Source organism: Chenopodium quinoa, unplaced genomic scaffold (assembly GCF_001683475.1).
Source record: "Chenopodium quinoa cultivar QQ74 unplaced genomic scaffold, ASM168347v1, whole genome shotgun sequence".
NCBI classification, from domain to species: Eukaryota; Viridiplantae; Streptophyta; class Magnoliopsida; order Caryophyllales; family Amaranthaceae; genus Chenopodium; species Chenopodium quinoa.
This window is the reverse complement of record NW_018743292.1, coordinates 1907144-1935059: the sequence shown is the minus strand read 5'-3', so window position 1 is coordinate 1935059 and position 27916 is coordinate 1907144. Positions and strand designations below refer to the sequence as shown.

The following is a 27916-nucleotide window of genomic DNA, read 5'->3' as shown; positions in this document are numbered from 1 at the left end:
TCTTTTAAAAAAAAAACACGACAGAACACAACGATAACGACCACGCCAAAACATTTGTTTAAGCTGGGTTTTGGCTGCTCATTGAGTCATCGTAGACTCGTTCGAAGTTCCTACCTTTTCTCTCTCCGAATTACTCGCTTACTCGTCTTTTTCACACTTTCTTCTTCAAAAAGGTATCTCTTTTTCTCTCTCTTTCGCTTTCTCTCTCTTCTTTCTGCCATTGATTAATGCTTCATTTTCCAGATTTTCAATCACTTCATCTCATACAGATTTGATATTTCCTGTAATTGCATCAATTTCTCATAATTCAATATATTTTTTTGTTAATTTCGCAGATTATGATTTTCATTTGCTTAATTTTATTCAATTTGTTTTTAGGTTGATCATGTCGTTTTTCAGAGGTCTTTCAACTCTCTCAAAGCTTCGGTCTAGTTCTGTACGATTTTTGCTCATCATTTTGTTTGATTTTTTAGGTTGAATTATTAATTTTTTGAGTTAATGCAGTGCATTAATTTAGAAATAGTTGTAAGTTCCCTTCATTTCTGAGTTACTGGTAGTTATTTGATTTATGTCACTGAATTTTGACTTGCAGGGACAGCAATCCTGTCTAAGCAATTCTGTGAGATGGATTCAGATGCAAAGTTCTTCTAGCCTGGTATATTATCTCTCTTTGTTGCAGTTAATATACGTAGTATTTATCGCTTTGCGAAATCGATGACAAATTATCATTTTTACATGAATTATAGCAGTATTAAAACACTATGAAAATAACTTTGTATTGTATTGCAGTATTGATTTTAGCTTAATGTTATCTTGCATAAGCTCAACATAAATAATAAGTGTCACTGCTTCAATTTTGAGGGGTTGAAGGAAAAATAATTTACTGTGAAGTGACCCATAGTGGTTTAAGTCTTGGTTAAAATGTGGTAGTTAGTTTTGAAATCTGCCTTGTCAAAGCGAAGAATGATGAGGCCGACATGAATAATTACGCAGTACATTTCAAAGACGTCGAAATGATGCCCTTTTTTTTTTTTTTTTTTTTGTTCTCCTGTTGGTTGTGTCGAGCTTATTTTAACATATTTGAATTATTTTCATATGTTGTGCAGGACCTACGTTCAGAGTTACAAGAATTGATTCCTGAACAACAGGTTAGTTTGCTTAATTTGTATCTTTGCATTTTCAATTGGTAGCTACCTTTATCTAATAGTGTTTTCTTTACTCAGATTATCAGTACAAGTTAAAATATTTATTTACAAATTACGATGCAATTATTCCTTAAACGTCTAAAGATTTTGTAAAAATGTATTGTTGCCCTTGGTGATCAGAGCTAGGGTTTCAGTAACTGGTAAATGAGCGGTTTATACTTTGTTAAACATTGATTTTTAAAATATGCAACAATGTAGTTCACAATCATGAGTATCTTATTGAGAAATGTTCTTGATCTTGTTTTCTTTTCTGTAGGAACGTCTGAAGAAGATAAAGAAAGAATATGGAAGTGTCCAGCTGGGGAAGGTTTATGTGGACATGGTAAAATATTATCATGAATCTATATTCTTATCTATCTATGATACTTGGACATTCAGTAATGTCAGATTCGTTTGAACATATAAGTTATACAAAATATAAAAATAATTATGTCAAGCTTTGCATGTCTCTGGTTTGTTTTTAAGGATCATGCCTATGTATTCATATCCATAAAGGTGTCAAAATACTTGTTTGGCGTGAATATGGTTGGCCACTCTCAACTGTGGAGTTTGGAATAATATTGATAATCATGTTATAATAAGTCAGTATTGCAGCCTTACACCTGCAATCATTTCTCTTCAAGGCCACTTTATGATGTAAAAGTTTCCCCTATCTCATTAAGAATTAATTTAATAGGTATTGGGCGGAATGAGAGGGATGACTGGTTTACTTTGGGAAACCTCCTTACTTGACCCAGATGAGGTATAGTACTTCTCCCTTGCGTTCAATTGTAAGTTCCCTCCAGTTCATTTAAACAAGGTTTTATGTAACTTCGTTTCATTGATGGTGGTACTTTTTGTAGGGCATTCGATTTAGGGGTTTGTCTATACCCGAGTGTCAGAAACTTTTACCAGCTGCAAGTCCTGGTGGAGAGCCATTGCCTGAAGGCCTTCTTTGGCTTCTATTAACTGGAAAGGTTATATTCTTAGCCTTAGTTTAATTGGTAATACATTTTTTTTTTTTTTTAAAAAAAATTGTGCTTTTCTTTGGGTCTTAGTTCTGTTCATTATTCCCCCAAATTCATCTATAATTGAACCTTAATAAGGTTTAGTCTTCTGCTTTGCTGAAAAGTCTTCATCTCACTGACACTTTATGTGGGAGAAGGTTGACTTTGTGTTTCGTATATCATTTTCGACATATGCGACTTTGATAAATACTTATTTTGTTCTAAGTGGTTAATTGTACGAAGTATTTGGTATCCTAAAAATGTAGAAAAGGGACGAAGGGATCTCTCTACCTTGCTCTTCTCATTTAAGGTGAAAATTTCTTCAAGAGAAGAAAGTAAAATTATAGAAATATATGGTAAAAGGTTTGAGAAATGCTTCTCACCTTCTTTGTAATTACTTGTTGTAGTCCCATGCGCATACTTTTGATATATGAAACTAGCAGAATATTAGGGCCTTAGGGCTGGGATGAGTTCATTACACTGCTATTCTTCGATGTAGCTATACCTTGATGTCTGTCAAATCTTGTTTTCTTTTGTTGTATGCTTTTTTCTAGCTTCTTTTTTATCAATTGTATTCTAATTTTCCTTTTATTTATTTAGGTTCCGAGCAAAGAACAAGTAGATGCTTTATCAGCAGAACTGCGAACACGTGCTTCAGTCCCAGGTTCACTATTTCACTAACAATAAAGTATTTGGACAATGTATACTTGCAATGTTTATGCCAATTTTAGTTCCTATTGGTGTCTGTTTTGTAGATATGTTATATCTGTATGAATATTCATTTTTTTGCCTTTTAAGTCCTGTTCCTTGTATTTTTCTTGATATCCACTGACTAATATGGGAGGTAATGAACTTTTCAAAAGTATAGTGATCGATTATTTTTACAGTGTCTATTGTCTTCCCTTTTCTTTAGTAGTTCTTGTTAAGATAAGATTTTTTGGTTTTGCTAGTGTGTTTGCCTCTTTGGATTAGAAATGAATCTTTTCACTTGGGTGTTGATTTTGTTTATATATATTGTAATTGCAGACCATGTGTTCAAAACAATTGATGCCCTACCAATTACTGCTCATCCTATGACTCAGTTCACTACTGGTATTATGGCCCTTCAGGTACTGCTTGTTGCTATACAGTTTCCCTCTTATTTGACTACATACATATTTGCTGTATTTTCCCAATTAATTCCTGCTGCTATTTCCTGTAGCAATGCTGTTCATTGTTGTTATTATGTAAAATTTACTTCTAAAGGATAGCTCCTCTTTTCTTTCTTCTTCTCTATCTCTTACTTGGAAGTGGTTGCTGTAGTCCTCCTGAATATGATATTACTGCATTGCATTGATGAAAACCTCCAACTGATGACCTCTGGCTTTTATTCTTTATGAGTTATCATGTTGAACATTTTTGTCATTTTTTTCTACCAAAAAATTTGCTGCTATTTTGCATCTTATATACAGCTGTCTCTTGTCTTTCTTTTCTTCAGGTTCAAAGCGAATTTCAGAAGGCATATGAGAAAGGGATCCACAAAACAAAGTAAGCTATTTCTTATGATGGTTTTAACTCTTACCTGTCTTGCAGTGTCTTCATCTAGTCAAATGTTAAGGTTGATTTTGATTCCAGGTTTTGGGAGCCAACATATGAGGACTGCCTTAGTTTGATAGCTCAAGTTCCTGTCGTTGCAGCCTATATTTACCGTAGGTAAGTAAACCTTCCACAAGCCATTTAGTGGTGGTGGTGATTTATGGGTGGAAAATGGTTACATATTGTTAGTGTTTCTGTATATAATATCTTAATAAGCAGAAAAAATTGAAAGAAATGAGCTCTCGGGTGTTAGAGAGAAAAAATAAAATGAGCTTTTAAGTATTAGTGTTGAAGTTTCTAGGCATTTAATGTGATTCAGGTGATTTATTACTTTGAAATTGATTGCCTAGCGCATATTCTTATGCGTTATAATGGTTCCTCTATAGTGTAGCGAATGATATAAAAAATAAATATATACAAATATGTAGATTGGAACTGTAAGAATTTGTCTGTTTTCTGCACTGTTGCTGCATTTCTATGTCAATTCATCCATATCAGCAGCTGGACAGTGTAAACTGTGATTCTGTGAAGGTGGCAATTTATGGTTTGGTTTGTTCATCAGCTGATTCAGCTTGCTTAATCTCATTTTATCTTTTATTTTCTTGCTGAAGGATGTATAAGAATGGACAAAAAATACCATTGGATGACTCTCTTGATTATGGAGGGAATTTTGCACAGATGTTGGGATTTGACAGCCCTGAAATGCTTGAGCTGATGCGGCTATATGTCACAATTCACAGGTTAACATTGGTCAGATTGTTCAGAAACCACATGTAATAAAAGAATTTACTTCAATCTTAATAAACTTCAATCTTTTATCATGCAGTGATCATGAGGGTGGAAATGTTAGTGCACACACTGGCCATCTGGTAATGCTTCTGGAAATCAACTTACTGTTATTTTGCTTCTGAATTTATGGAATTCTTCTGAGCTCATGCTGAAGAAAGATATATATAAGAAAATCGGGAAGCATCTTTGTGCAACATATATTATTCTTGAGCATTGGAAGTCTGACCAGTTTCTTAACTCTATTTAGGTGGGAAGTGCACTCTCAGATCCTTATCTGTCATTCGCAGCTGCTTTAAATGGATTGGCTGGCCCACTTCATGGATTAGCCAACCAGGTATAATATCTTACTTCACCTTTTTTCATTTCTCTGGTTAATTGGTTCTTCCTGCATGATTATACAGCACAAGTTCATACTGCTGATTGCCTGATTATACACTTTTGGCGGAATAAGATCCTTGGGACAATTCTTTTCTTCTTCCTGCTTCTGAAGAGATGCTTCTCTATGTTCATGCCCTCAATAAGCTGCAGACTTATGGGCATGGTCTTCAGCTCCTATTAAATTCTGTAATTACACCGTTAAACATGTTTAATTCCAAAAACATTCTCACTTATACTCTTTGTTGGTAATGGTAGTTGTATTTCATATTGAGTGTCAGTGTTTTATATGTTACTCGGACTCTGGTACCCATGTCCAACATGGATATGTGTCCAAGTTGGCTATTTTGTGAAATTTGTCCATGATTTTTGTTTGAAATATAGTGTCCTACCCATGTCCAATTGTACATGGGTTCTTGATGTGAAATAAAGAGTCCAAGTAACACAGCTTTCCTATTGTAGTTCAAATAAGTAAACGGCATGCAAATCCTGAATAGTTTACTATGTGTATCTATTATTCCCTCCCTCATTGTATTTTGCTTGGTCCCATTAGTGGCCTAAAATTGCTAATGGTCTAAGTTTCATGTTTGACTTGTTCTGTTTCAGGAAGTCCTGCTATGGATCAAAAAAGTAGTAGATGAATGTGGAGAGAACATCTCGACTGAGCAGTTGAAAGATTATGTTTGGAAGACATTAAACAGCGGCAAGGTAAATGAATAAATTCTTGGTTGCCAGCATATAGTCTCTTCAGTATTTCTAACTGCTAGAACTTCCTTCATTTCTTAAAACATGGCCCCAAAAGTCTTGTTACAAGACTGACAACTATGATGAAGTACAAGCTTCAGTGGATGATTGGATGATAATTGTAGCAAATAGGTGGGAACTAACAACTAAGTCATGTTTTCCCTGGAAAATCTTGCTGCAACAAAGATGTTATCATCATTTGCAGGGCAGGTGCATATATTGGTATAAAAATAGGGTGAATCAATTCTAGTAAAAATTAGGAGATTAAGAGAGGGAACAGGACACTTGAGCCCTTTGGTAGAGGGGCTATGGAAATATTATTATGCATCTTGTAGGCTAGCGTCATACATATCAGGAAAATCAACTTTCAGCCTTTTGCATGGGGGTTATAGTAGATTTTTCATTACCAAAAAAAAAAAAAAACGAATGCATGTCTTAATGAGAGTTTTTTCAAAACATCATTTTTTGATAATAGGTGATGAAATTGACCATTGAATGAATAATCATATTTGGTCGATAACTTTATAATATTTTTTTATGTTGGACATCTTTTTCCTTATTCAATGTTATTTACTTCGTATAATGTTTTCCTTTAATGATATACCGGAGTAGATAGAAATTTGTTATACTACATACAATATTTCTGTGTCAGCTCACCTCATACATTTTCAAATGTGTAGGTTGTTCCTGGATTTGGTCACGGAGTTCTTCGAAAGACAGACCCAAGATACACATGCCAGAGAGAATTCGCATTGAAGCACCTACCTAAAGATCCACTTTTCCAATTGGTATTTTTGAATTTTAACTAGATAAAGGATTCTATAATTTCTAATGCCATTTCTTGACTTTTATACTTTTGAGATCACTTCTTTTTTTTTCTTTTTTTTCTTTTTTTTTTTTTCAAATATAGGTGTCAAAGCTGTATGATGTGGTGCCCCCTATTCTTACAGAGCTTGGAAAGGTAGATGGTTAATTATGCATATTTTCTGCTATTAATTGTTCTTGTTAAATTTCTGATGCTCTAATCAAGTGAAAATTCGCTAGTTTTTTACTAGATGTTGTAGTTAACTGAAGTTACTGAATATTTGGATCTTGTAGGTTAAAAATCCATGGCCGAATGTTGATGCTCATAGTGGAGTTTTGTTGAACTACTATGGCTTGACAGAAGCAAGGTACTCTTTGATTCTCCTTTGTGATTTAATTTTCAATTTATTTTTCCTTACATTGCAATTAAATATACTCTTTTTAACAGGTATTATACAGTCCTATTTGGGGTATCAAGGAGTATTGGAATTTGCTCGCAGGTTCGTTCATTTTTTTTTAGGAAATTGTTTGTCAATTTCCTTTGTAAACTATAGCCAAGTATGGGACCAGTTGTTCATTAATTTTGTCTCCTCTTCTCGCAGCTAATATGGGATCGAGCTCTTGGTTTGCCGCTAGAAAGGCCAAAGAGTGTGACAATGGAATGGCTTGAAAACTTTTGTAAGAAAGGAGCATAATACTGATGTGCGTCATGTTAACTTGTCATTACGAGTTTACAGTAACATAGATTAGTGGATAAAATTATCCTTTTGGAAGTGAAAGGATAGAGAGGAGAATTTAGTATCCTCTATCTCTTGTAACGAGTGTTGCGTTTTGTAATTTTCACATGTACACGGTCATGGATCTCAAAAACACGAGTCTGAAGAGTTATATGATAGGAATTGTTATCAAGGAAAATAAACATTTTCAGGTATTAGTGTTATGGTATTTGTTATTTTGTTAGTATTGGTTGTTATAGAATATGTTTGGCTCTGCTCAAACATACATGAATGATGAACCTTGAGGGTGGCTATTTGTTTGCTGCTCAACCTACTTTGCTGTAATAATCACATTTTATGCTACCGTGTAGGATCTAATTTACGTTACCAAATTTTATAAGGTCTTTCAATACTTTTGTATGCTAGAGAGTGCTTACGACTTGTTATAATCAGCTCAGCCGGCCTTTGTTCAACAAGGATCAGTGACATATATGGACTCGTGTTAAACACTACAGAGTAAAACGAGTAGAGGTTGGAGTAATGGACGAATTGATCTAATGTGTTAATCTTACACATTACATTAATCACTACAAAGTAATAATTTTAGAGGTTGGAGTAATAAAAATTAAATTTAGTCATATTTCATATGTTACCACCTTGAAACAACAATAACTAATCATTAAGATGATATTGCCTGTTAATGTTATACTAGTATTTTGTTGGTATATCCTCGTAAAGTAACATTCTCAGTCAGAATGATAACTGTTCAAGAACGATAACTGTTACATTAAAATGTCATTATATGACTCACGTTACCTAAAATCCATGCTTTGTATTACCGCATAACTGAATGATTAACTGTGTAATTTACTGTCCAAGAATAGAATTAAAAGATATGTTTCGAATATTTATGGACTTTAGAACAACTATAAAATAAAGATTAGCTTTTCTGTATTATGTACAATTTTATTTATATTCATTTTTTGTTAAGGAAAAAAGAGAGAAAAAATAATTTAAAACAATGGCTACGATTGTTGCTCCTGAGAAGACGTCTCCTATTGATGATGCCTATGTTATCAAAAAATCATGCAGAGGTTTTTCTCTACTTATATTCCCCTGCGAAATCTTTTATTTCTCAAATAACCTTTCTAGCTAGTTTTTAAATATAAAATGTATTAACCAAACAATATTAGTTTTTTCCCCCTAAATTTTGCACTTTGCACGATCCTGAGACCCGAGAACACGTGCGGAACATAATTAAAGAGTTGCAAATACTAAAGTAATATCCCATTGTGCCATTGGTGGATATTCGGAATACTTTTTTTTTAAATTCAAGTCTAATTTTGATGTTCATATGCATGGCGCATGATGTGCATGTAGTGTACTCGTTGCCAAGTATACCTTACTATAAGTTTAGATCTACATATGTCCAATATAAGAATTTGTGAGATTTGAAAGGTGATAATTGATTGTTGATCTTAAGTTATCTTGTGCTTAGGATTAGGAACCGATGAGTCAGCAATAATTTTATTGTTGGGTCACCGAAATGCAAGTCAAATAAAGCTAATTAAACAAGCTTATCGAGAAGTATATCAGGAAGATCTCATCAAGCAGCTTAAATGTGAAATTTCAGGGGATTTTGAGGTTTGTCTTTAAAGCTGCATTTTCGATCTTTATTCATTCTCTAATATTTATAAACCTGTCCATGTTACTATTACTTGTGGTTGGTGGGTACGTTCATGAAATCTTGGTATCATGTAGCCGACCCTATCATTAGGATTAAGGCTTCAATTGTTGATGTTTGTTATTTTTTACTATGTTACTCGTTGAATTAATTATTTATGGAGTACTTACTTATTTTCTTCATCACCAAAAAAATAAAAAATGAAAAAGAAAGCAATATGCCAATGGGTTATCGATCCTGTTGATCGTGATGCAATTCTAATCCATGAGGCATTGAAGAAAGCAATACCTGATTACAATTTAGTAGCGGAGATTGTGAGTATCAAATCACCTGAAGAACTCCTCACAGTTAAGCGTGCTTATCACAAAATCTACAAGCGCGCGCTTGAAGAAGATGTTGCAGCTCACACCACTGGTAAAATTAGAAAAGTACGTTACTTAAAGTCTTGTAGGATAGTACCCAAAACTCGAGGTCAAATGTCATCTACCTTATTGAGTACTTGATTGCACTTTCTTTTTTTTCGCGCAGTTTTTGGTGGGAATTGTTAGCACATACAAGTACCATGGTGATGAAATTGATGAGATAGTAGCATACTCAGATGCAAATACTCTTCGCGATGAAATTCAGGATGAACAATCTTTCCACGACGAGGTCACAAGAATTATCAGCACAAGGAGCAAGCAACAACTCTTGGCTACCTTCAATCAGTTCAAGGACATTCATGGAACCTCCATTTCAAGGGTATATACCCTTAATAATTTGTCACTAAATAATTAATTTAATTTTTCACTATAAAGTTGCATTAAATAAATTATTTAGTCTACTAATCATAACCTTTATGTGAGGAATTAGGCTCTAAGAGGTGCACCAGAACAAGAATTTTTTCAGACTGTAAGAGTGGCTGTTAAATGCATCAAAAATCCTCAAAAGTACTTTGCTAAGGTATGAAATTCAGATGCTATGATTACATTTTTTTTAAGTACAACTTACTCTTTTTTTCAACTAGAATACTGATTGGAGTTAATTCTCTTTCAAAAGATCTTGCGCAATGCGATTGTTGGACTTGGAACGGATGAAGATGTTCTTACTCGTGTGATTGTTACACGAGCAGAAATCGACTTGAAAGAAATAAAGGAATTATACTTGGAGAGGAACAACATTTCCCTTGATCAAGCTGTAGCTGGAGATACTTCAGGAGATTACAGAGCATTTTTACTAACTTTGTTGGGAAGTGATGGATATTGAGACCTTAAATTAGAGCATTTCTAATAAATAAGAACATTAAGAAGTTATAGGCATTAATCTTTCTAGTTGCAACAATTCTAATAATTCAATGTTATATTGAATGCACTCGTTCTTTTCAACTCTTATTAATCCCCCTTTCATGAATTTTACAGATATGATGTTCTTGGTTAATAAGATTATTTTGCCCTATAAAAGAAGTCTAGCACCAGTGTACCACCCTCTCCGAAACAAGAAGGAGAGAAAGGAAAATAAAGAACATTACAATGTATTACACCGGTAATAAACCCTGTCTGAACAAAACTTTGAACACAATGATACCATGTGACTTCAGACCTTGAACATTTTCAAAATTCAGTAGTAAAACTGTTTCTACAATGTGGGAAAATAATGATGGATTTGATCTTAATTACATTATATAATAGTTAAACACATATACATATTTGCAGGCTACAATGTACTACATTACTACTTTAATATACAGGTAAAACTTTCTTTCAAACAAGCATCACTTTCCATTCTTAGAAACGGCAGACTGCACTTGCATCAGTCTCATGTTCTCTTGCTTTAATAACTCTCTTACTCATTCTAATATTTTCGGCAATAAACCTCTATTAGTGAAAAAATTGTTCTCACTTCCTCAACCAATATTGGGAGCACCAAGACCTCATGGGAATAATGAATATGCGCATGTTAGAGCTCACAAGTATCGTTGCTCCATTGGGTCAGAAATATTGAAGGCTTGCAAATTAGGTGTATGAGTATTGTCTACTCAACAAAACTTCCTCTGGATTTTCCACATCATCCCAATCGCATTTTAGGAAATCCGAATTTCCAGCACAAAGCCCGGCTGTGAGAGTGGGGGACATAGGGGGTGCGTAAGAATTACCTGTTGCAAGTATATAGTGTATTAATAATAAGAAAACTCTATGTTAGGTACCCAACACAAATAATTGAGTGTTAGGTAGCTAAATTCTTATGAAACAGGCAAAGTGGCAATATAGCCGTACTTTAATGATAATAAGCAGGTGACCATGGAAAGCTATAGATTTTACAGCTTTAATCATGACCATAAAGGAGTCAATGGAAAGGTTACCAATGCCTACCTTTGAAAGATGGCAGTTTCTCCATAACCTCTTTGGTCATCTGCAGCAAAATCGTTCCTAAGACGACAACAATAAAGCCGCATATTTCTGATATAATGGCAGCTCCATCTTGACCATCCCAATCCTGATATACATTCCACAACATAAGTTAACAACAAAGATTTTTAGACACTAGAGACCAACTACATCATTAACACGTAAAACCAGAAACATTAAAGCAAATTTGTAAAACTATGCTATTGTTGACTCAGAGGCATGCACAGTGCAAGTTCCTCAATCCTCTCATAGAAGTTAGAGGAGCCACAGCAAAGAACAATGTAACACACAGTCTGATAATTTGATAATTTGCATGCATTCAAATGTTCAATCATATGTATCAGGTCAGAACACTGCCTCTATTACAGTGTCTGGTTTTACTTCAAACCCAACATGAAACCAAGAATGATAACAAATGAACCAGTTTAATGCTTTGATACTAGTATCTTCAAAAATAAAAGTTCTGATCAGAATTAATTTTCCAATAACAGTTCAACTAACAAATGTCATCTACTACCTCCATTTCATATTATTTGCAACGATTAGACATTTTTTACCACACTTTATGTCAAATTGTTACAAATAATATGAAACGGATGTAGTAGTATGTTTGTTAACTCTAACTCTTCTCCACTGTTTCATAGTCACAGTGTCAAGATTGATAGTCTGCTTCATTTATTTCCGAAAAGAACAATTACATTGCATGATTGGCAGTTCAAAGACTGCTGTTACGAAGTACATCTTAATTCTTACCAGATAGCAGACGCACTTTACCTCTAAAAGAACATCATTTGAGGGATAAAAAAGGTTTTTATGAAGCAAGATGATCTGAAAGTACCTTGAACATTATCACGCTGGCAAGAATTGTAAGTGTTGTGAACATAACATAATATATTGGGGACACAACCACAGTGTTAAAAGTATCCAGAGCCTGAAAAAAAAAAAAAAAAAAAAAAAAATTAAAAACCATTTGTTACACAATTTTGCAAACAGATAATGAAATATTATTGGCTGACATTCATTTAATTAGACAGTAACACCAGATATTAAGGTTTATGAGATACCATTAACAAACAAAAATTCAAATATTCAAACGCCACACCTGGTTACGCAAACCAAGAAAATGTTAATGAGCTCTTTGTGTAAAAAACAAATAAATTAGAGAGCTGCTCAAGAATATACTAGTAAATGATATGTATGCAAAACATCAATCAGAGCCTGTAACAGTCTTAATTTAATATGATATTCTCATAGTGCCCTAGTTATACACTTCAGGCTTCAGCAGGACAAGAGACATGATTTTGCCATGATCCTTGAACAAAGAATAAAGATGATCATAAAGCATTCCTCGATAAAGGTTTATTTTTCTCATTATGTTTATTCATCTAAATCATTAAGTAAATATTTTTAAGAAGTGTGCACACATTCAGATCATGCTTTGCCTGGCTAATAGATTGCATATATAAGCTTCAATTATGTAAAATGAAGCAAGAATTTACATCTATACAGAGACATAAAAACTAGCTTTTTATACCAAAAATCAACTTCAGACTACAAACCTTATTCAGATAATTCATTTGAGTGATGACGCATGTTAGAAGAACCACAGTGAAGAACCATGTTTCTGGGTAGAGTAACTGGTTATTTCCCTCAAATGTCAATTTCAATGAAATTCCAAGGGCTTTGACACTCATAACCTACATAATCATTAAAGCATTAATGACAAAGAATTGAGATTTCTGAATCGTATCATGCACTCCAAGAAAAACCAAACAGTGAAAATATCACTAGAATAATATGAATACAAGTAATTTTTAGGTTAGTTACTCCTCATTTTAGGCAATAACTTGAGCAAACCAAAAGCGTGAGGGATTCCAGCTTATGGTCTGAGGCACTGAGCTGAACTATGAATTTGTTTTTATTTGGTGAAAAAAGTTAAACATGATTAGACTACCAGGGAAAAAATATTGAATCTGATAGCTGTTGGAAAGCAATTCAAAGCCAAGACAAATGTGTATAGAGCATTTTGTTGTTTTGCATTCCTCTAATTTCAAGATCAACTAATGACTTTGAACAAAATGATGTAGGATAGAGTTTTATACCGAGAGAGAACCCATCAAGGAACAAATTCCAGTGAAAACCAACACGTTTGAATGTCCACACAATGGTGCAAAGTAAAGCACCAGAATGGAGACTAACACGAGAACTGAGCCAACATAGAGAAGAAATGCTGGAATAGAAACACATTACAGTAATAAGGTTACGTGCTTTAATCTTGATATATAGTGTGTCCTGCTTACTAAATACGCGAAAGAAATTACCCATTTGAGTGGCCATGTTCCAAATTTCTTGTACAGATGTGACAGAATGTTCTTTGGGTGCATGAACCACTATGATCACAGAACCAACAATGCACATTACACAACCCAGGAACCCCAACTTGTTCAATCTCTCTTTCAACATAAAATGAGCCAGCACAGCACTGCATATCATCCATCATATTAATCAATAGCATAAATCATGTGATATGAAAGTTTATTCAACCGATTCACTCGAACCCAGAAAGAGTTTGGAAGAATTTAAAAGAAGAAATACTGAAAGGTTACAAGAAGTACCTGACAATAATGCTTAAGGCTCCTAGTGGGGTAACAAGAATAGCTGGAGCAAATGCATAAGCCACAAAATTTGCAACCTCACCAACAATCACTGTGCACAAAATAACACTCTTTAAGTATGTTTCAATCCAAACACGTATGAAAAAAAAAACTAAAATATTTTACTAGGTAATGTACATGTACAAATAATTAGGAACCCTTCTAGCTGCGCTTTGACCTAATTAGTCCTCCTCGATAATACTTCATAAAAAGACAACAAATATCAATTACACGTCCTACATTAGCTATCCAATATTAATAAATAAGACATACATGTATCAATTACATGTCCTGCATTAGCTATCCAATAAGGTCGCCCTATTGGTGGCCATAATACAAATTGTCCAAAACGGCAAAAACCCCATACATGTTGCAACAAAACAAATTGCCCATAACCCGGATTGAGAAATAACCAACAGATACAAAATTACAAGCATATAATTATATTATATGAACATCAAAATTCAAAATGACCCACAAACAATATAAGCTCTAAAAGACAATCAAAGACTTACTCATGAACAAACCAAGCCACCATAAGGGCTCAAACAGATATGTATATCCTCCATGGCCTGAAAAATAAAACCCATTTTAATTCTTTTTGAAAAAAAACCCTGATTAATTCATAAAATTAATAATAAATAAAATTGATGAAAAAAGATGAAAATTTATACCAGCTCGAACCCCAGAAGTTCCAGCTTTCCATAATCCTTTCTTTTTGATGATGAAACTAGCTCCAATGAAACCACTGGATGAAAGAGCTAATCCAAACCCAATTACATTATCTTTGGAAAAAGACATTATCAAAAAAAAATTGAATCGAAATCTCTCCTTTTTCTCTCTCCAAACAAAGTCTTACTCCTCTAATCATGGGATCGTCTAATTATATTAAGGAATCTAATATTATAAGACACCCACCAACTTGTTAATTTAATTTGTTTGGTTTATTGCTTCGTCTCGAACCAAAAAAACGCGGGTATTTGCCCAATTTTTTGTATTCAACTAGGTCAGTATGATATTCATGATAAATTGATAATCATGATGGCTTTAATGGGTGTAATAGATTAGTAAAATACTTCAAATTCAAATATTCATCCCCTTTCTTAACCTATTTTTGCACTCGATTTATTTTTCAAAAAAAAAATTAAATTAATGGTGACCCTCTTATCATAAAGCCATTGAAATGGTGATTCTTTTTATTTTATACGCAGTACTATACAAAATGACCTTATTTAAAAAATTTAACTTGTAGGATAGGGATCAAGGATGGGTATTTCGGGAATTTGGGTGGGGATAAAATTTTCAAATAAAGTTATTGTTCTCAATCTTATAAAAAGTATGAGAATGTTCTTATGAATAGTGTGAAGACAACTATATCCCTCAAAATGTTTGTTTACTAATTTGCCCCCAATTAAAAAAAAGTTAAGAAGATATTAGTACCTAACTAGATTAGTATATGTGGAATGGTAATAGTGTTTTTTTTCTTCTAATAGTATAAACTAGATGTAAGCCCGTGCGATGCACGGTTATTTATACATAAATCTTTAAGAAAAGATAATTTTCTTAGTTAAATCATATAATATTTTAATTAAAATACTATTGTCTATTATATTAGAAAAGATAATTATTATTATCTTTATGTAATAATGTGCCTTTATTGGTTGATATTATCTAAGGAATAATTTTATTAGTTAAACAATAATATATTTTAATAATATTATTGATGACTATTAGAAAAGATAATTTTTATTAATTTATGTAATTGAAGGGATTTAGTTATTTTTTGATTTTTTATAAGTTATAAAACTTGTGTGTTTCTATCCGATTTGTTACATTAGTTTATTAGTGATGCAACTTAATGCGATGTATGAATAATTAAGAGTAGTGTATTTTTCTATTTTTGGTGATACTCTAATTGATTTTAATGTAAAACAGTACCTCGGTTTTTTTAGTGCCACATGTTGAGATATCGGGGATAAGAGTGTGAACTATATATGAGGGTACTAATTCTCCTTTCATTCAAAAATATTTTACCTACAAAACAAAACACAAAAAAAATAAAAAAAAAAAAAAAAAAATAGTAATTTATGATTAAAGTTTAACTATATACAAAAATTAACACTTATATAAACAAATTTATTAAAAACCATGCAATTAACATTTAAATTTTATCTGCATGAGAAAGATTTAAAATAGAATAAACATAAAACATGTTCAAATTTTTTTATACAAAAATTATTAAATTGAAAATTGTGAAACAAATTAAAAAGGTTAAAAAAATTAACATTAAAATTTACACAAATTTATCAATAGCTATACAATAATCATTTACCCAATTTTATACAAAACCTATGATCATGGCTAGGGATGTCAGTGGGACTGGTTAAATAGGAGAACCACCTCATCCTCGCCCCGTTGGGAAGGGGATGGGTGTTGGTTTGGCGGGTGATGGGGCGGGGATGGGAATAAAAACCATACCCGCCATGGGTGAGGGGTGGGGGTGGATTTTAGGTTGTACCCGCCCCATTCCCACCCCACCCGCACCACTTTGTACCCGTCCCATTCCCACCCGCCTCACTTCGTACCCGTCCCATCCCCACATCCATATATTTTTTAAAAAAACAAAATTATATACTTTTATACTATTTTATAAAAAAAAATTATGTTCCCCTCAAAATAAAAAAAATAAAAATATGTAAAATAAAATAGTAAATATAATACTTTGTAATATACTTATATTATAAACAAAAAATCTGTAATATTAACAATATATATTTTTTTTTTCAATCTTTATTAATTATGAAAGATTGTGTATTTGGGAGGCGGGTCTTAGGTGGGGATTAGGTGAGGGTGGATATCCAAGTGGGGGGTGGGCGGGGATGGTTTTGGAGTTGTATCCGTCGGGGGCGGGGATGGGGATGAACTTTAGACCCGCCGCGAGGATAGAGATGGTATGAAAATTTTAGGTGGGGATGGGGATAGGAAGGCCAACATCCGCCCCGCCCCGCCCCATTGACATCCCTAATCATGGCGTTCCAAGACACCCTAGTCTTATTTTCTAAGCTTTCAAATAATTCCACTGTCTTATCAACCTTTAATGAATACATGGAAATCAAGGTGGAATTCGATAGACACATTAGAGCCAAATCCTAATTGGTCCGACATTTTACCATACCTTTCTCTATATACAAAGTATTCTCATTAATTTTGGTTATTGACTGGGTTCTTATATATAGTTTCTTTTGTTATAAAAGTTGTTGGCAATTGGGATAATAATTTCATAAAATTGTATGTTTTTTATGTGGGTATGTGGGATTATCATTAGATGGTTATATAGGGATTGAAAAAATGATAAATATTAAGTCGTTATAAATTTTTATCATTGAATATGATAAAGTTTGTTCTTGATTAGCGAATATTTTTATTTTTGCAAGATAAAAAAAAGAGAATATTTTTTTTTAATCTATGTGCATTTATATATCTCTAATCTCATTCGTTCATTTTGCTTATGTGGTGATTGATTTTTTTAATTTTTTAAAATAAAATATAAATCTCATTTTTCATTGGTTAAATTAATGCTTTTGCTTATGTGACGCGCCGAATGCTCCTGAAAAATACCTACTTTATATATATATATATATATATATATATATATTAGATTTGTACTAATAAATACTTCGTACTATTTACATTATTAAATTATTTAGATGTTACGAATACTCGTAGTTTTGTAGTTGCTTAATTTATATATATATAAGATATTAGATTTGTACTAATAAATACTTCGTATTATTTACATTATTAAATTATTTAGATGTTACGAATACTCGTAGTTTTGTAGTTGCTTAATTAGTCAGAGTATATTTCCTACCGTGGAATGGTAATAGTTTTGTTTTGTTAGTAGCATAGTTAGAGTATATATCCTACCGTGGAATGGTAATTGTTCGTTTTTCTTTCTTCCAATATTAATTTCTACTAATAAATAATATTTACATTATTGAATTATTTAGATGTTGCAGAATACTTGTAGTTTTGTAGTAGCTTAGTTAAAGTAATTTTCCTAGCTTTTAAAAATTAGAGATAAAATTAGAGATTTTTTTCAAAATTGTTATATACTTTGAGTAATGTGTAAACCTTAATCATGAACAAAAAGTCATTTTTGCAAATAATTACAACAAAATACCATATACATAGTCATAAAGCATTTGTAACAGGCATACAGCTGCAATTATTCTTCTCAAAGGGCTAATCATATCGCGCGCATTAGACCCCCTAGTAGTATTAAGATTTTAGACTCTTTCAAGTTTGTTTTAACATTTACACAAATTAGTTTAAGGAGGGTGATGGGGTGGGGCGGGGCAGGGATGGGGCGGGTTTACTCTAAAATCTATACCCACCCCACCACCCGTGATGGGCAAACTTTTTATACCCATCCCCGCCTCATCACCGACCAAACGTCCCTTCGTCTCCGCCCCACTTAAGTGGGGTTGGGACGGGTCTCCCATTTGACCTGATCCAGTGTCATTCTTATCGGTAATGTAGAGCCTATTAGATTCTGACTAATCTGAAATCAAGCTTAGACAAACTCCATTTAGGAAAAAAAAAACTTTTTCAACAAGTGTCATTGCGTTCCCAAAACTCAAATTTGACACCTTGATTAAACAAAAACAATTCACTAAAACTTAATGATTTAAGCCATTATTGATAATTTGATATGCATTTCTTTACTTGCCAATGTTGCCATACAAAAAAGAAAGAAAAAGCTTTTTCTAAAAAGGCATAAAACTATAACAAAGTAAAAGAAAAAAAAAATAAAATTTGCACTTAAGAAATAGAGTAGCTACACTTTTCCCATCCTCAAAAAATACTCCAAAATAAAACATTAACTCCGTACTCTATTTTTGTTCCACTTCCACTGAACTCTCCTACGCCGTCTTCTCTTTTCCGGCCGCCGTATTCTGCTACTCTCCGCCGTCATAAGCACCGTTGAAAAGTTACCCTATCTCAAGGTATTTCTGTCTCCTCAATCTCTTTTCATTTGCAATTAATTCAGTATTTAAGGTTTTTTATGTTACCTCAATTTAATATTCACCGTTTTTTTGGTTATTTCTGTTATAAACCGAACTGCTGTAAACAATAAAAACAGAACAAAGTTACCGGGAATTAGACTGAGTCGCGGACTATGTCGCTCTCTTTAGAACATTCACGGTACTGCCCTTTAATTTGTGCAAGCAGCTCGTACAACAACCGGATGTTCCCCAGGATAAAACAGTCTGTCTAAGCAAGGAAAATACCAGTGGATTTGCACAGAACCAGTGGACAACTAACCACCAAAAAATATAAAGAACACTGCTCGAATATTTTGTAAGAGAAAAAAGGGATTAGAAAAATTCTGTGATTTTTTGTTCTTTCAAAACAGTGAACATAACATGATGTTTTATAGGCAAAACAATGGTATAACGGTAGCAAAAACCGTTCCAACACCAGCGTGATTAACGCCAAAAACGGTCAATTGAAACGTTAATTTACCCAGTCAAAACAGCTAGTAAAACGGCCAAAGTTTAATTAATCTGGAAATAAACGTTAGAGAGATAACCAGTCAAAACCGTTTAGCAAAAAACAAGGCACTAATTACGTAATTAAACCTTGTTCAAAAACTGAGCAAAAATTAAGTTTAATTAATAAACCCGACTCGACCCAACCCAGCCCAGCCCGGCTCGGCTCGGTTCGGCGCGCGTGTGTGATAAGTGGGCTTGGTAGGTAAGTCCTCCCTCTCCACAAAATGTGGGTAGCCCAAGGGCCACACCCAAATACTCCACATTCTCCAATATAAGGGAGGACAAACTTCTATTTCCCACCAATGTGGGACTTTTTGTTTTCCACAAAATTTACACCAAAACACACTTGTTCCAACAATTTCGATCTCGATTTTAGGGTTTTTTTTTTTTATTTGGGTGAAATCAGTCAATCAATTTATGTAAATGTTGTTTATTTTTTTTGCATCATGAAGAAGAAGAAAGAGATATAAACTTGATTTTTTTTACTCGGAAGATTGGGGTAATTCGTTGTTTTGATGATTAGGTTATTTTGAACAATTAGTGGTACAATGAAATTCATGTAACACTAGAAAAAAGTTTGTCTAAACTTGAATTCAAACTGGGTATGTGTGTAAATAGGCTTTTCTTAATGCAGAAAATTTCTAAAATTGCGTTGAGTTTCAATCATTGAGAGTAAAATGTTGGAATCTGTTGATGACAGAATAAAGGGTTTGAAATGAAATTAAGAGTTAATAGAAATGACCCGCCTAAGGCTTCCAAATCTTAGAGGAGAAATAAAAGATTTTAGAAGCGTTGCATATGAAATTTTAGAAGGTATGGAGCTATTATTTGTCTGTCTACTTCACTAGTTGTATAATAAAACCTAAAGATGGTCACCATTTCAATATCCCAAAAATAGAGGGTCACCATTGAGAATTACCCTTAAAGTTATTTTATTTTTCAAAAAACACATTACACGATAAAGAGCATAATAAGTATACTTTTATATACATTTTACGAAATTTGGCTCAAGTGCATAGGTTAGTCACATGGGACCTCGAGCATTGTCTGTGTTAAAACCTTTACTTGAAAATCATGACTTGTAAATGTGAGCTCCCAGATTCGCGGGTCTAGCACAAAACATACTTTGCAACAGGCTAACACAATAAACATTTGTATGAACTCGTTCATGAAAAATGAGAATGTCTCCAAAAGTCTTAACTTAACATGGGTTAGGGAGGTGATGCGCAAAACAGAATTAACCCAACACAGCACCAAAGGCAAGTTGGTGGCCTAGGAGTCATGCATGAACATCATTTCCAAAATTTAGCACGATCTTTACTCGAGCACTATATGACGACTAACATGTTAATCCGTTTATTATTTACCTGACAAGTGATCCAATTTTCATGCATAAGTCATGTATTATGTATTTATGTATATGAAATTACTTTATACGAGTACTAAAAGTGTAGCACGAGCTTGACACAACATGACTTTTTTTAACTTGACCAAAACTTTTAAGGCGCATCTCCCTTGAGCAGCCCAACCCGTGCCCAATTTTAGTATCTCCCTTGAACTGAAAGCATCACTTGCTGCCCCGCCACCACTTAGACCGCCGCCCAGCCGTAGCGCCGCCGTAAGTAAGGTAGATTTCTCTATTTGCTATCATATTATTTGTCTAATTAGTACGTAATTTATTGCAAATATTTTTATTAAATTGAATTTCAATTTGTTAGATTAAACTACTTATACTACATTATAATTGTTTATCAGTAATGACTTTTTTTTTTATTTATTTGAAATTACATTGAAGCTTTTCACATACAATTCCTCCATTAAAGCATCTTCTGAGCTTTCTTTACTCCAGTAAGATGTTTTTCCTTAATCATTGAATATCATTTTCACAATCTAGTGTTAATTGTTGATTTAATTCAATTTAGGGTTCTTATAAAATGAATTGATTATTGAATTATATTTTGGTGTTTATTAATTGCTGAAATGCTAGAGTTTTGCTACTGATATTCTTATAAGTGAGAAGAATTTAATTTGAGAATTGTGTCAAATTTGGTTTGCTAATGTGGTGCAAAACCCTTAAATTATGTGAGAATTAGTGGAATTTGTTAGATTAAAGCTCGTATTTTTATACTAAATTAGCAGTATTTTTTTTTTTTTCTTGATGACATATAGATGGCATTTAGAGGTAGAGGACGTGGGAGAGGATTTGGTGGAAGTGACTTCAAGTTTGTGAAGCCAGAATCTTTTGTACTTTTTCCGGTGAGTATATAATTTGACCCAATTTTATCATTTTTCATTGTTTTGAATCTTTTGATCTTGGATGCCAAAATTTGCTCTTAACAACTGTTGTAATGCAACTTTGCCAGCTTTTTTCTTTGACGAAAGAACCTGATTATTTAGTTTATGTTAGCGGAACCCAATTCATTTAAGGACTACGGCTTTGTTGTTGTTGTTGTAGGAGAAACCAAATAATTTTATGAATTTGATCACTTGAAACCTTCATAATTGCCCTGTTCCCATCTAGTCTCACTAGAGGTAAGACTCACATACGTGGCTGTTGCCTGGATCATTACTGGAAAAAATGCAGACCATAATTTTGTTTTCCTTTTTAGAAGAGAGGGTAGAGGAAATGTCTTTCAAGTTGGACTTGTTGAAGATGTTATTGACTTATAGTTGGTCGTATATATTTTGTAAGGATATTATCAACATACAGGAATATATGCTAAGTTGAACCTTGGAAGTTAGTAATCTCTTGTGTTGGACAATCTGTTGGTAAACATCAGGCCGTTTGTCTTGTATAGTCTTCAATCGGATCTATTATTTGTGGAAATGGTAAAGTGCACTTGCTCAAGCTCATCAAATTTAGGCTAAGATAATATCTTTTAACTGGTGGTAGTGTAGTGATTTTGGTTAGGTTTATTATGTGTACCGCTACATTCTTAATTAGGGGAACTTTCACTCTTAATTATTGTTTGACACTCGTTCCTGTGATTTATTTCTAACATTTATATCACTCCCTAAAATCCTTGATTTCTGTCCTCAGTCCTCACCTTCATATTTGATCATTGCTGTATTAATTTGTTTAATGCTATACATTTTTTTTTTTTTAATTTGCCACAGGATATTGAGTTGCCTGACAGAAACAATGTTCCTGAAGAGAAGGATTTAGCATTACGTAATTTTAAGTTTCGGAACTACTTTCAAAGCTCACCGTACCACCTTGAGGAAACATTCTCTGGTGGTAAGCAATCTGGCTGCATTTTTTTTAATGGTGTGCTTGTGTTTCATAGTCAGAAAGTCAACTGTCAAGGAGAATGAAGTTTGTGATAGTGTGTATCTATACAGTTTGGTTTTGTTATTTTATACTGTATGTAAACTTATTGAAGATCACTAAGCTCAATGGTAACGTGGATGTACTTGAGCTATGTCTGTTCAGGATGCTTTTTGCACTACCTGTGTTGTCGGTTATGTGCTCTTGTCTCTTTACTCTGTTTGACATTGCCCCTCCCGACTTCCCGAGTGTTCCAACACAAACCAGTAAATTCTGGTGAACTTATCTTGTAAATTCCATTGGTATTGAATTTGGTATTTAAGCATAGGTGTAGAATTAAGTTTTCTCTTTATTACTGAACTCAACTTCTCTCAGTGATTGGAAAGTAGATATTTCTTTTCTGAAAAGTAACATTTAACATAAATACTCTTTGCAGTTAAACATAATTATTGAGATTTACATGCTACTATTTTAACTATCCTTATTTTTGTTGATTGTCATCTTGGCAGAAGAAGCTGTAGACATTGAGAGATATTCTGATAAGGTCAACAAAAAAAGTAGATTTGGTCGGTGCTCACTTTCTGATTCTGGTTATTTGAAACTTGAACCTGGATATTTTCCGCTAGAGCTTGTTCGAGGTTAGTTTAAACTTGTGAGAAGCTTTTGTTGAAAAGACAAATAATTTATGGTGCCCATTGCTCTTTTCTTAATTTCTTATTGATCCCCCTAAAGGTGGTTTGACAATAGAGTATCATTTCAGGCACAAAATTCAAGACTAGGAGGAAGGTTCATTGGAATCCAAAACGAGGTATATTTAATCAGGATAGTTCTGCAGCTTCTGCTAGCTTACTCTTTACTTGTTCATGTTGTAACTGGCGTGTGATTAGATTTTAAGACTTTTTTGGTCTTTTAGGCTAATTCACTGCTCATTAGCCACTTGGCTAGCCCTGAGCTTCATGCCCTATGTTGTTTTAAGGACTATTGTCCTCTGTGATGTTATGTTCCATGAATTGACAGAGATAAACAACAAAGCAATTTTTTTTGGCTGTCTCGCCAGTTAATGTGACAGAACATTTTGCATATGGACTTGCATTTATCTCTTTCACTAGTCCTTATCATTAGATGTATAATCATTTCTAACTCTGATCTTTCTATGGTAGACCTTCAGAAGCTGGATGTACTGGAGGAACTTGAGAAGAAATTTGAAGTAAGTTGCTCTAAAGACCTACTACTTTGTCTGCATGTCCTTTGAAAAGCTGAAGATGGGTCATCCTTCAGATTTTTTATTGAGGATGTAGAGTTGCAGAAGATAAAATATGTTCACTGTTTTTTATGTTCTGTTTGAATCCCCTTCTTCTGTAGTAATACTTGATGACTATATGATTCCTTTCAATTTGATGACTATAGAATGAAGACTCAAAAGGCAAGAAAGAGAAAGACAAAGAAGGTGACGAGGATGAGGAAGAAGAGGAGAATTTAGAGGAAGAAGAAGACGATGTTGAGTCTGATGATGATTACGGAAAGGTTCAATTCTCTATCTATACCTTGTTTATTCACTAATTGATGTTTTGATTTAAAGAAAAAAAGATTTAAAAAATAAGGCTTTTCATTTGACAAATAATGCATCTTTCTTGCTATTTGGGAGCAAATTATGTGTTAAAGATCTCCAGAAAACTTAATATGTCTGTTTTCCCCCCTCCTATCGTGACCATTACTTGGATTGAGATGGATGCAAGAGTCAAAATAACATGGCCCGCAGTTATGAGTTTAAAAAGTTGACACTGTGGTTTCTTAGATCTCTGTTAAGTATTTTTTTTTTTATATTAATATAATACTTGCAACAGTTGCAAGTGACGAGTATGATTGTCCAATTGCCTATCCATTTGTTCGATATGAGTAAGCCTTGTTTTGGCTTAGAGCATCTCCAATGGTGTTTTTTAAGGACCTGCTTGCAAATCTGAAAAATATTAAAAGTGTTGCTTGACCATTGGAGGACTATTGAAATACCTGCTCTCTGCCTAGTACTGCTGAGTTAAGCTACACTGCTTGGAAATTTTAAGCAATTATAAATTAATCTAAAAACTTGGAGAGTGGGGGACACGGTTGGTTTTCCATGAAACGTGATATGCAATTGCTATAAAAGATAATGCAACATCATTTTTTATCTTTTTCTAAATAAAATAAATTTTAAAATATTATTTTCATCATTATCAACTGACATATAGGTAGGAGATGTTGACTAATCTTAATCCTAGCATAGGTAGACTTTTTTTTTTTTTTTAATTGACTAACATTTACTCGTATAGTTTACAAGATATGCAATATCATTGTTGAGTACTGAACTTAATCCTAGAGCATATGGGTATTGTTAATTAGTTTTATTTAGTGTATTGTCAAATGTTGATTACAAAATATGTAAATAAATTTAGGGAGAAAGGTTATCAATACTCTTGATGAAAATATTTAATACTTCGTATAAGCTCAAATAATCAAATCGCAAGCAAGTCATTTCATATATAGTACGAGTACAATACAACTTATATGAAATTATATTATTGGAGTAAATTTAATATTGAAAGTGTAGTAAATAAAGTATTACATGCAAGCTATAAAATTTTATAGCCAACCATTGGAGTACTTTGTAGCTTGAAATATTGATGTGGCAAATCAAGCTACAACTTCTTGTAGCTTACCATTGGAGTACTTTGTAGCTTAAATAGGTTGTAGCTTTAAAAGTTGACGTGGCAAAGCAAGCTACAAGCCTTTGTAGCTTACCATTGGAGATGCTCTTATGCTTTCATCTGCTTAGACATTTGAACTATTTGGTTGAGTTGTAAGTTAATAAATTCATAACACAGAACAAATTTTGGAGTTTGGTGTCTTTGTTTTACCCTTGTGATGACTTCTTCTAGTGTCAAAACTGCTGCTTTGAAAGGTTTATTTTCTGTTGTTTTGGGCCTTTTGGGGATGAATTTACTTCTATAGTCACCTTTGGAAATCTGTCACTCTAAGATTTTAATCTGCAGTATTATAGTGATAGTTTCATGATGCATGTCATTTATGGTAGTGACATCTCCTTCTCAATAATAGGGTGCTAGCTTATTATAGGAAACAAATGTATTGTGTGTCTATGTGCTTCATCTACCACTATTTCATGTACAAATAACATTCACATTGCAATATCAGTACCATCCGTTGCTGTCCTCCACTCCCATCCTACCTCAGACACTCCAAAAACAAAAACAAAAACAAAAATCTCACATTCCATCTAAAACTAGCTGAATGTATTTGAAACTGCCGCCCATTGTCCCAAAACAATTGGTGTAATATGATCAACTGGTTATAGACTCGTAGATTGAACTATTGAAGATCTTTTTTGAGTGCAGGTGTGTTTTTTTCCTGAAAACCCCTTGGCTATTGCAACCCATATTTAGAATATTGCAAAACTGGTTAAGAGGTTTTGTCATTGTCAAATCTCATGCTGAGAATTTTTTTAGTTTTATATCCACCAGTTAGCTCCATAAATCATTCGTGAAACCTATTAGGGCAATGTGGGTTTAACTGCATTGTTCTTGCTCTGGGTTGGGAGTTGGGACAGAGGGGGCAATGTTTGAGTTGATTTTTATTTTGATTTTCTTGAATTCAATTTGAATCAACCAATAGTATATTTTTACACTATAACTCAATGCCTATCGGAATATTCCCCAGTTATGTGATCAGGGGTCAAATATAGACAACATTTGTAGTTTTGTACTTTATTACTGATAATTTATTGTTTTGTATTGGCTCTGATGGATATGTAATTGTACAGTATGTTAACTAGAATTAATTGTGTACCTGAAATGTTATTATTATTTTTTTTCAAATCTATTACTGAAATAATTAACTTTTTTCTTTTTGGCATATCTATAAAATACTTCTCTATTTTAAATTTTAGAGTTCAAAGAGTGAGAGGGAGAGTGGTAACTGGCTATTAGGCTAAATCTGATGGCTCGCCTAATATAATGAGTTATTATGGCATTGTAGGCTTAATGCTTTTTTTTTTTTTTTTTTTATTTTTTTATTTCTTCAGATTTCTATTAAATAACTACTGCTTTGTGCAAAAGCATGTTAAATGAGCTGATTCACAATCTTGGGTGAACATCCTGGTTAGTTTTATTTCTGACTAAGATAAAATTTGCAGGGTGAAAATTTTGATGATGATGAAGATGATTACAACATGAGTGATGGTGGTGATGGTAAGGAAATTACTGTGCTAATATTTGTTAAGTAATGTACTGATATAAACTCTATTAGAATCTTTGAAGGTGCTATTGAGTATTGACCATGTATTTATATTGTAGATGAAGCTGCCATGTAGTAATTGGCTGGTGCATGCGGAGTGATCTCTCTGAATATTGGAGGCACTACTGATTTCATGTTGCATCAAGCAGACAGGTTCAGATTTAATCTTTCAGATACATCTTGTAGAGAGTAATTTTTCCATAGTTTTTCTTAATTTTACTTTGTAAATGGAGATTTTGCCTGGTATTACTATTTACTGTATAGGTTTTGAAGAGATCCTTCTAAGTTAGGTAAGGTTAAATTAGTCTTGGTAAACAAATTTGTAGGCCTTTTTTGATGATGAAGATATAAAATGATCAATGTTTCAGCACAATTGCACAAAGTAACGTCTCAATAGAGCTCTCCTCCCTGTCTCCCCCTCTCTTTCTCTGACTCTCTTTTGAGATGATCACGGTTGAATGTCATCGTACCATTTTCTGCTTTAATAATTTCTGCTGGCAAGGATAGTCACATCTGACCAAGCAATTTGTAAGCTGTAAGCAAATGGTGTCAGTTTTGGCTACAGCAGTTGTTATCATGTTATGGAAATACCATCAGCAAAGTGGAGGAGATTTTGTGCCCCCCCACTCCTAAATTTACTTGTTATAGTATGCCTTGTCAACTTCTTCTTACTATTCTTTTTCAACGTCGTCTATGTCAGATGTCACATTAAGCATTACGCGTGTGGTGCAGATATCTGCAAGGTTTTAATCTTCCTAGACTGGCATTCATCTCCCTATGGAGTTCACTAGGCAACTTCTAGAACATCTCGTATGAATAGGTAAAAGTGGCTGGTTGATAGGCTGTTTCCGAGTAATCAAAATCATGTTAATCCCAACCACCACATACCC

General features: G+C 33.4%; 4 protein-coding genes across 8 annotated transcripts; 3 read left to right on the top strand and 1 right to left on the bottom strand.

The window, feature by feature from the left end:
* The first annotated feature begins 41 nt into the window (after window positions 1-41).
* LOC110736282 (citrate synthase, mitochondrial-like) lies at window positions 42-7586 on the top strand. 2 transcript variants are annotated; one of them, XM_021916464.1, is made up of 20 exons: window positions 42-173; window positions 379-436; window positions 593-655; window positions 1107-1148; window positions 1462-1527; window positions 1882-1947; window positions 2048-2161; window positions 2792-2855; window positions 3218-3300; window positions 3669-3718; window positions 3806-3883; window positions 4378-4506; window positions 4593-4635; window positions 4803-4889; window positions 5537-5638; window positions 6355-6462; window positions 6585-6635; window positions 6773-6846; window positions 6927-6978; window positions 7081-7560. In XM_021916464.1, the coding sequence occupies exons 2-20, from the start codon at window positions 386-388 to the stop codon at window positions 7171-7173; spliced, it is 1416 nt and encodes a 471-aa protein (XP_021772156.1). In that variant the 5' UTR covers window positions 42-173; window positions 379-385; the 3' UTR covers window positions 7174-7560. The 2 variants fall into 2 exon arrangements, with proteins under 2 accessions (XP_021772156.1, XP_021772157.1); XM_021916465.1 differs by having other exon boundaries at window positions 170-283; window positions 7081-7586.
* A 629-nt stretch (window positions 7587-8215) lies between these two features.
* On the top strand, window positions 8216-10167 carry LOC110736007 (annexin D8-like). Its single transcript, XM_021916168.1, has 6 exons — window positions 8216-8288; window positions 8693-8838; window positions 9088-9306; window positions 9407-9619; window positions 9731-9820; window positions 9917-10167. Exons 1-6 carry the CDS (start codon window positions 8216-8218, stop codon window positions 10121-10123), a joined length of 948 nt encoding a protein of 315 aa, XP_021771860.1. The 3' UTR covers window positions 10124-10167.
* Window positions 10168-10454: 287 nt separating this feature from the next.
* Window positions 10455-15117, bottom strand: LOC110736280 (probable magnesium transporter NIPA6). 2 transcript variants are annotated; one of them, XM_021916463.1, is made up of 9 exons: window positions 14591-15117; window positions 14432-14488; window positions 13878-13968; window positions 13584-13744; window positions 13365-13492; window positions 12822-12959; window positions 12101-12193; window positions 11227-11350; window positions 10455-10970 (listed from the first exon to the last, which is right to left on the bottom strand). In XM_021916463.1, exons 1-9 carry the CDS (start codon window positions 14715-14717, stop codon window positions 10870-10872), a joined length of 1020 nt encoding a protein of 339 aa, XP_021772155.1. In that variant the 5' UTR covers window positions 14718-15117; the 3' UTR covers window positions 10455-10869. The 2 variants fall into 2 exon arrangements, with proteins under 2 accessions (XP_021772155.1, XP_021772154.1); XM_021916462.1 differs by having other exon boundaries at window positions 10455-11009; window positions 14591-15115.
* A 3422-nt stretch (window positions 15118-18539) lies between these two features.
* Window positions 18540-27399, top strand: LOC110736279 (DNA-directed RNA polymerase III subunit rpc31-like). 3 transcript variants are annotated; one of them, XM_021916460.1, is made up of 11 exons: window positions 18540-18925; window positions 20979-21101; window positions 21270-21322; window positions 21644-21730; window positions 22592-22712; window positions 23252-23380; window positions 23503-23550; window positions 23903-23949; window positions 24150-24266; window positions 26926-26980; window positions 27086-27399. In XM_021916460.1, the coding sequence occupies exons 4-11, from the start codon at window positions 21644-21646 to the stop codon at window positions 27100-27102; spliced, it is 621 nt and encodes a 206-aa protein (XP_021772152.1). In that variant the 5' UTR covers window positions 18540-18925; window positions 20979-21101; window positions 21270-21322; the 3' UTR covers window positions 27103-27399. The 3 variants fall into 3 exon arrangements, with proteins under 3 accessions (XP_021772152.1, XP_021772153.1, XP_021772150.1); XM_021916458.1 differs by lacking the exon at window positions 21270-21322 and having other exon boundaries at window positions 18542-18925; XM_021916461.1 differs by lacking the exons at window positions 20979-21101; window positions 21270-21322.
* The last annotated feature ends 517 nt before the right edge of the window (window positions 27400-27916 follow it).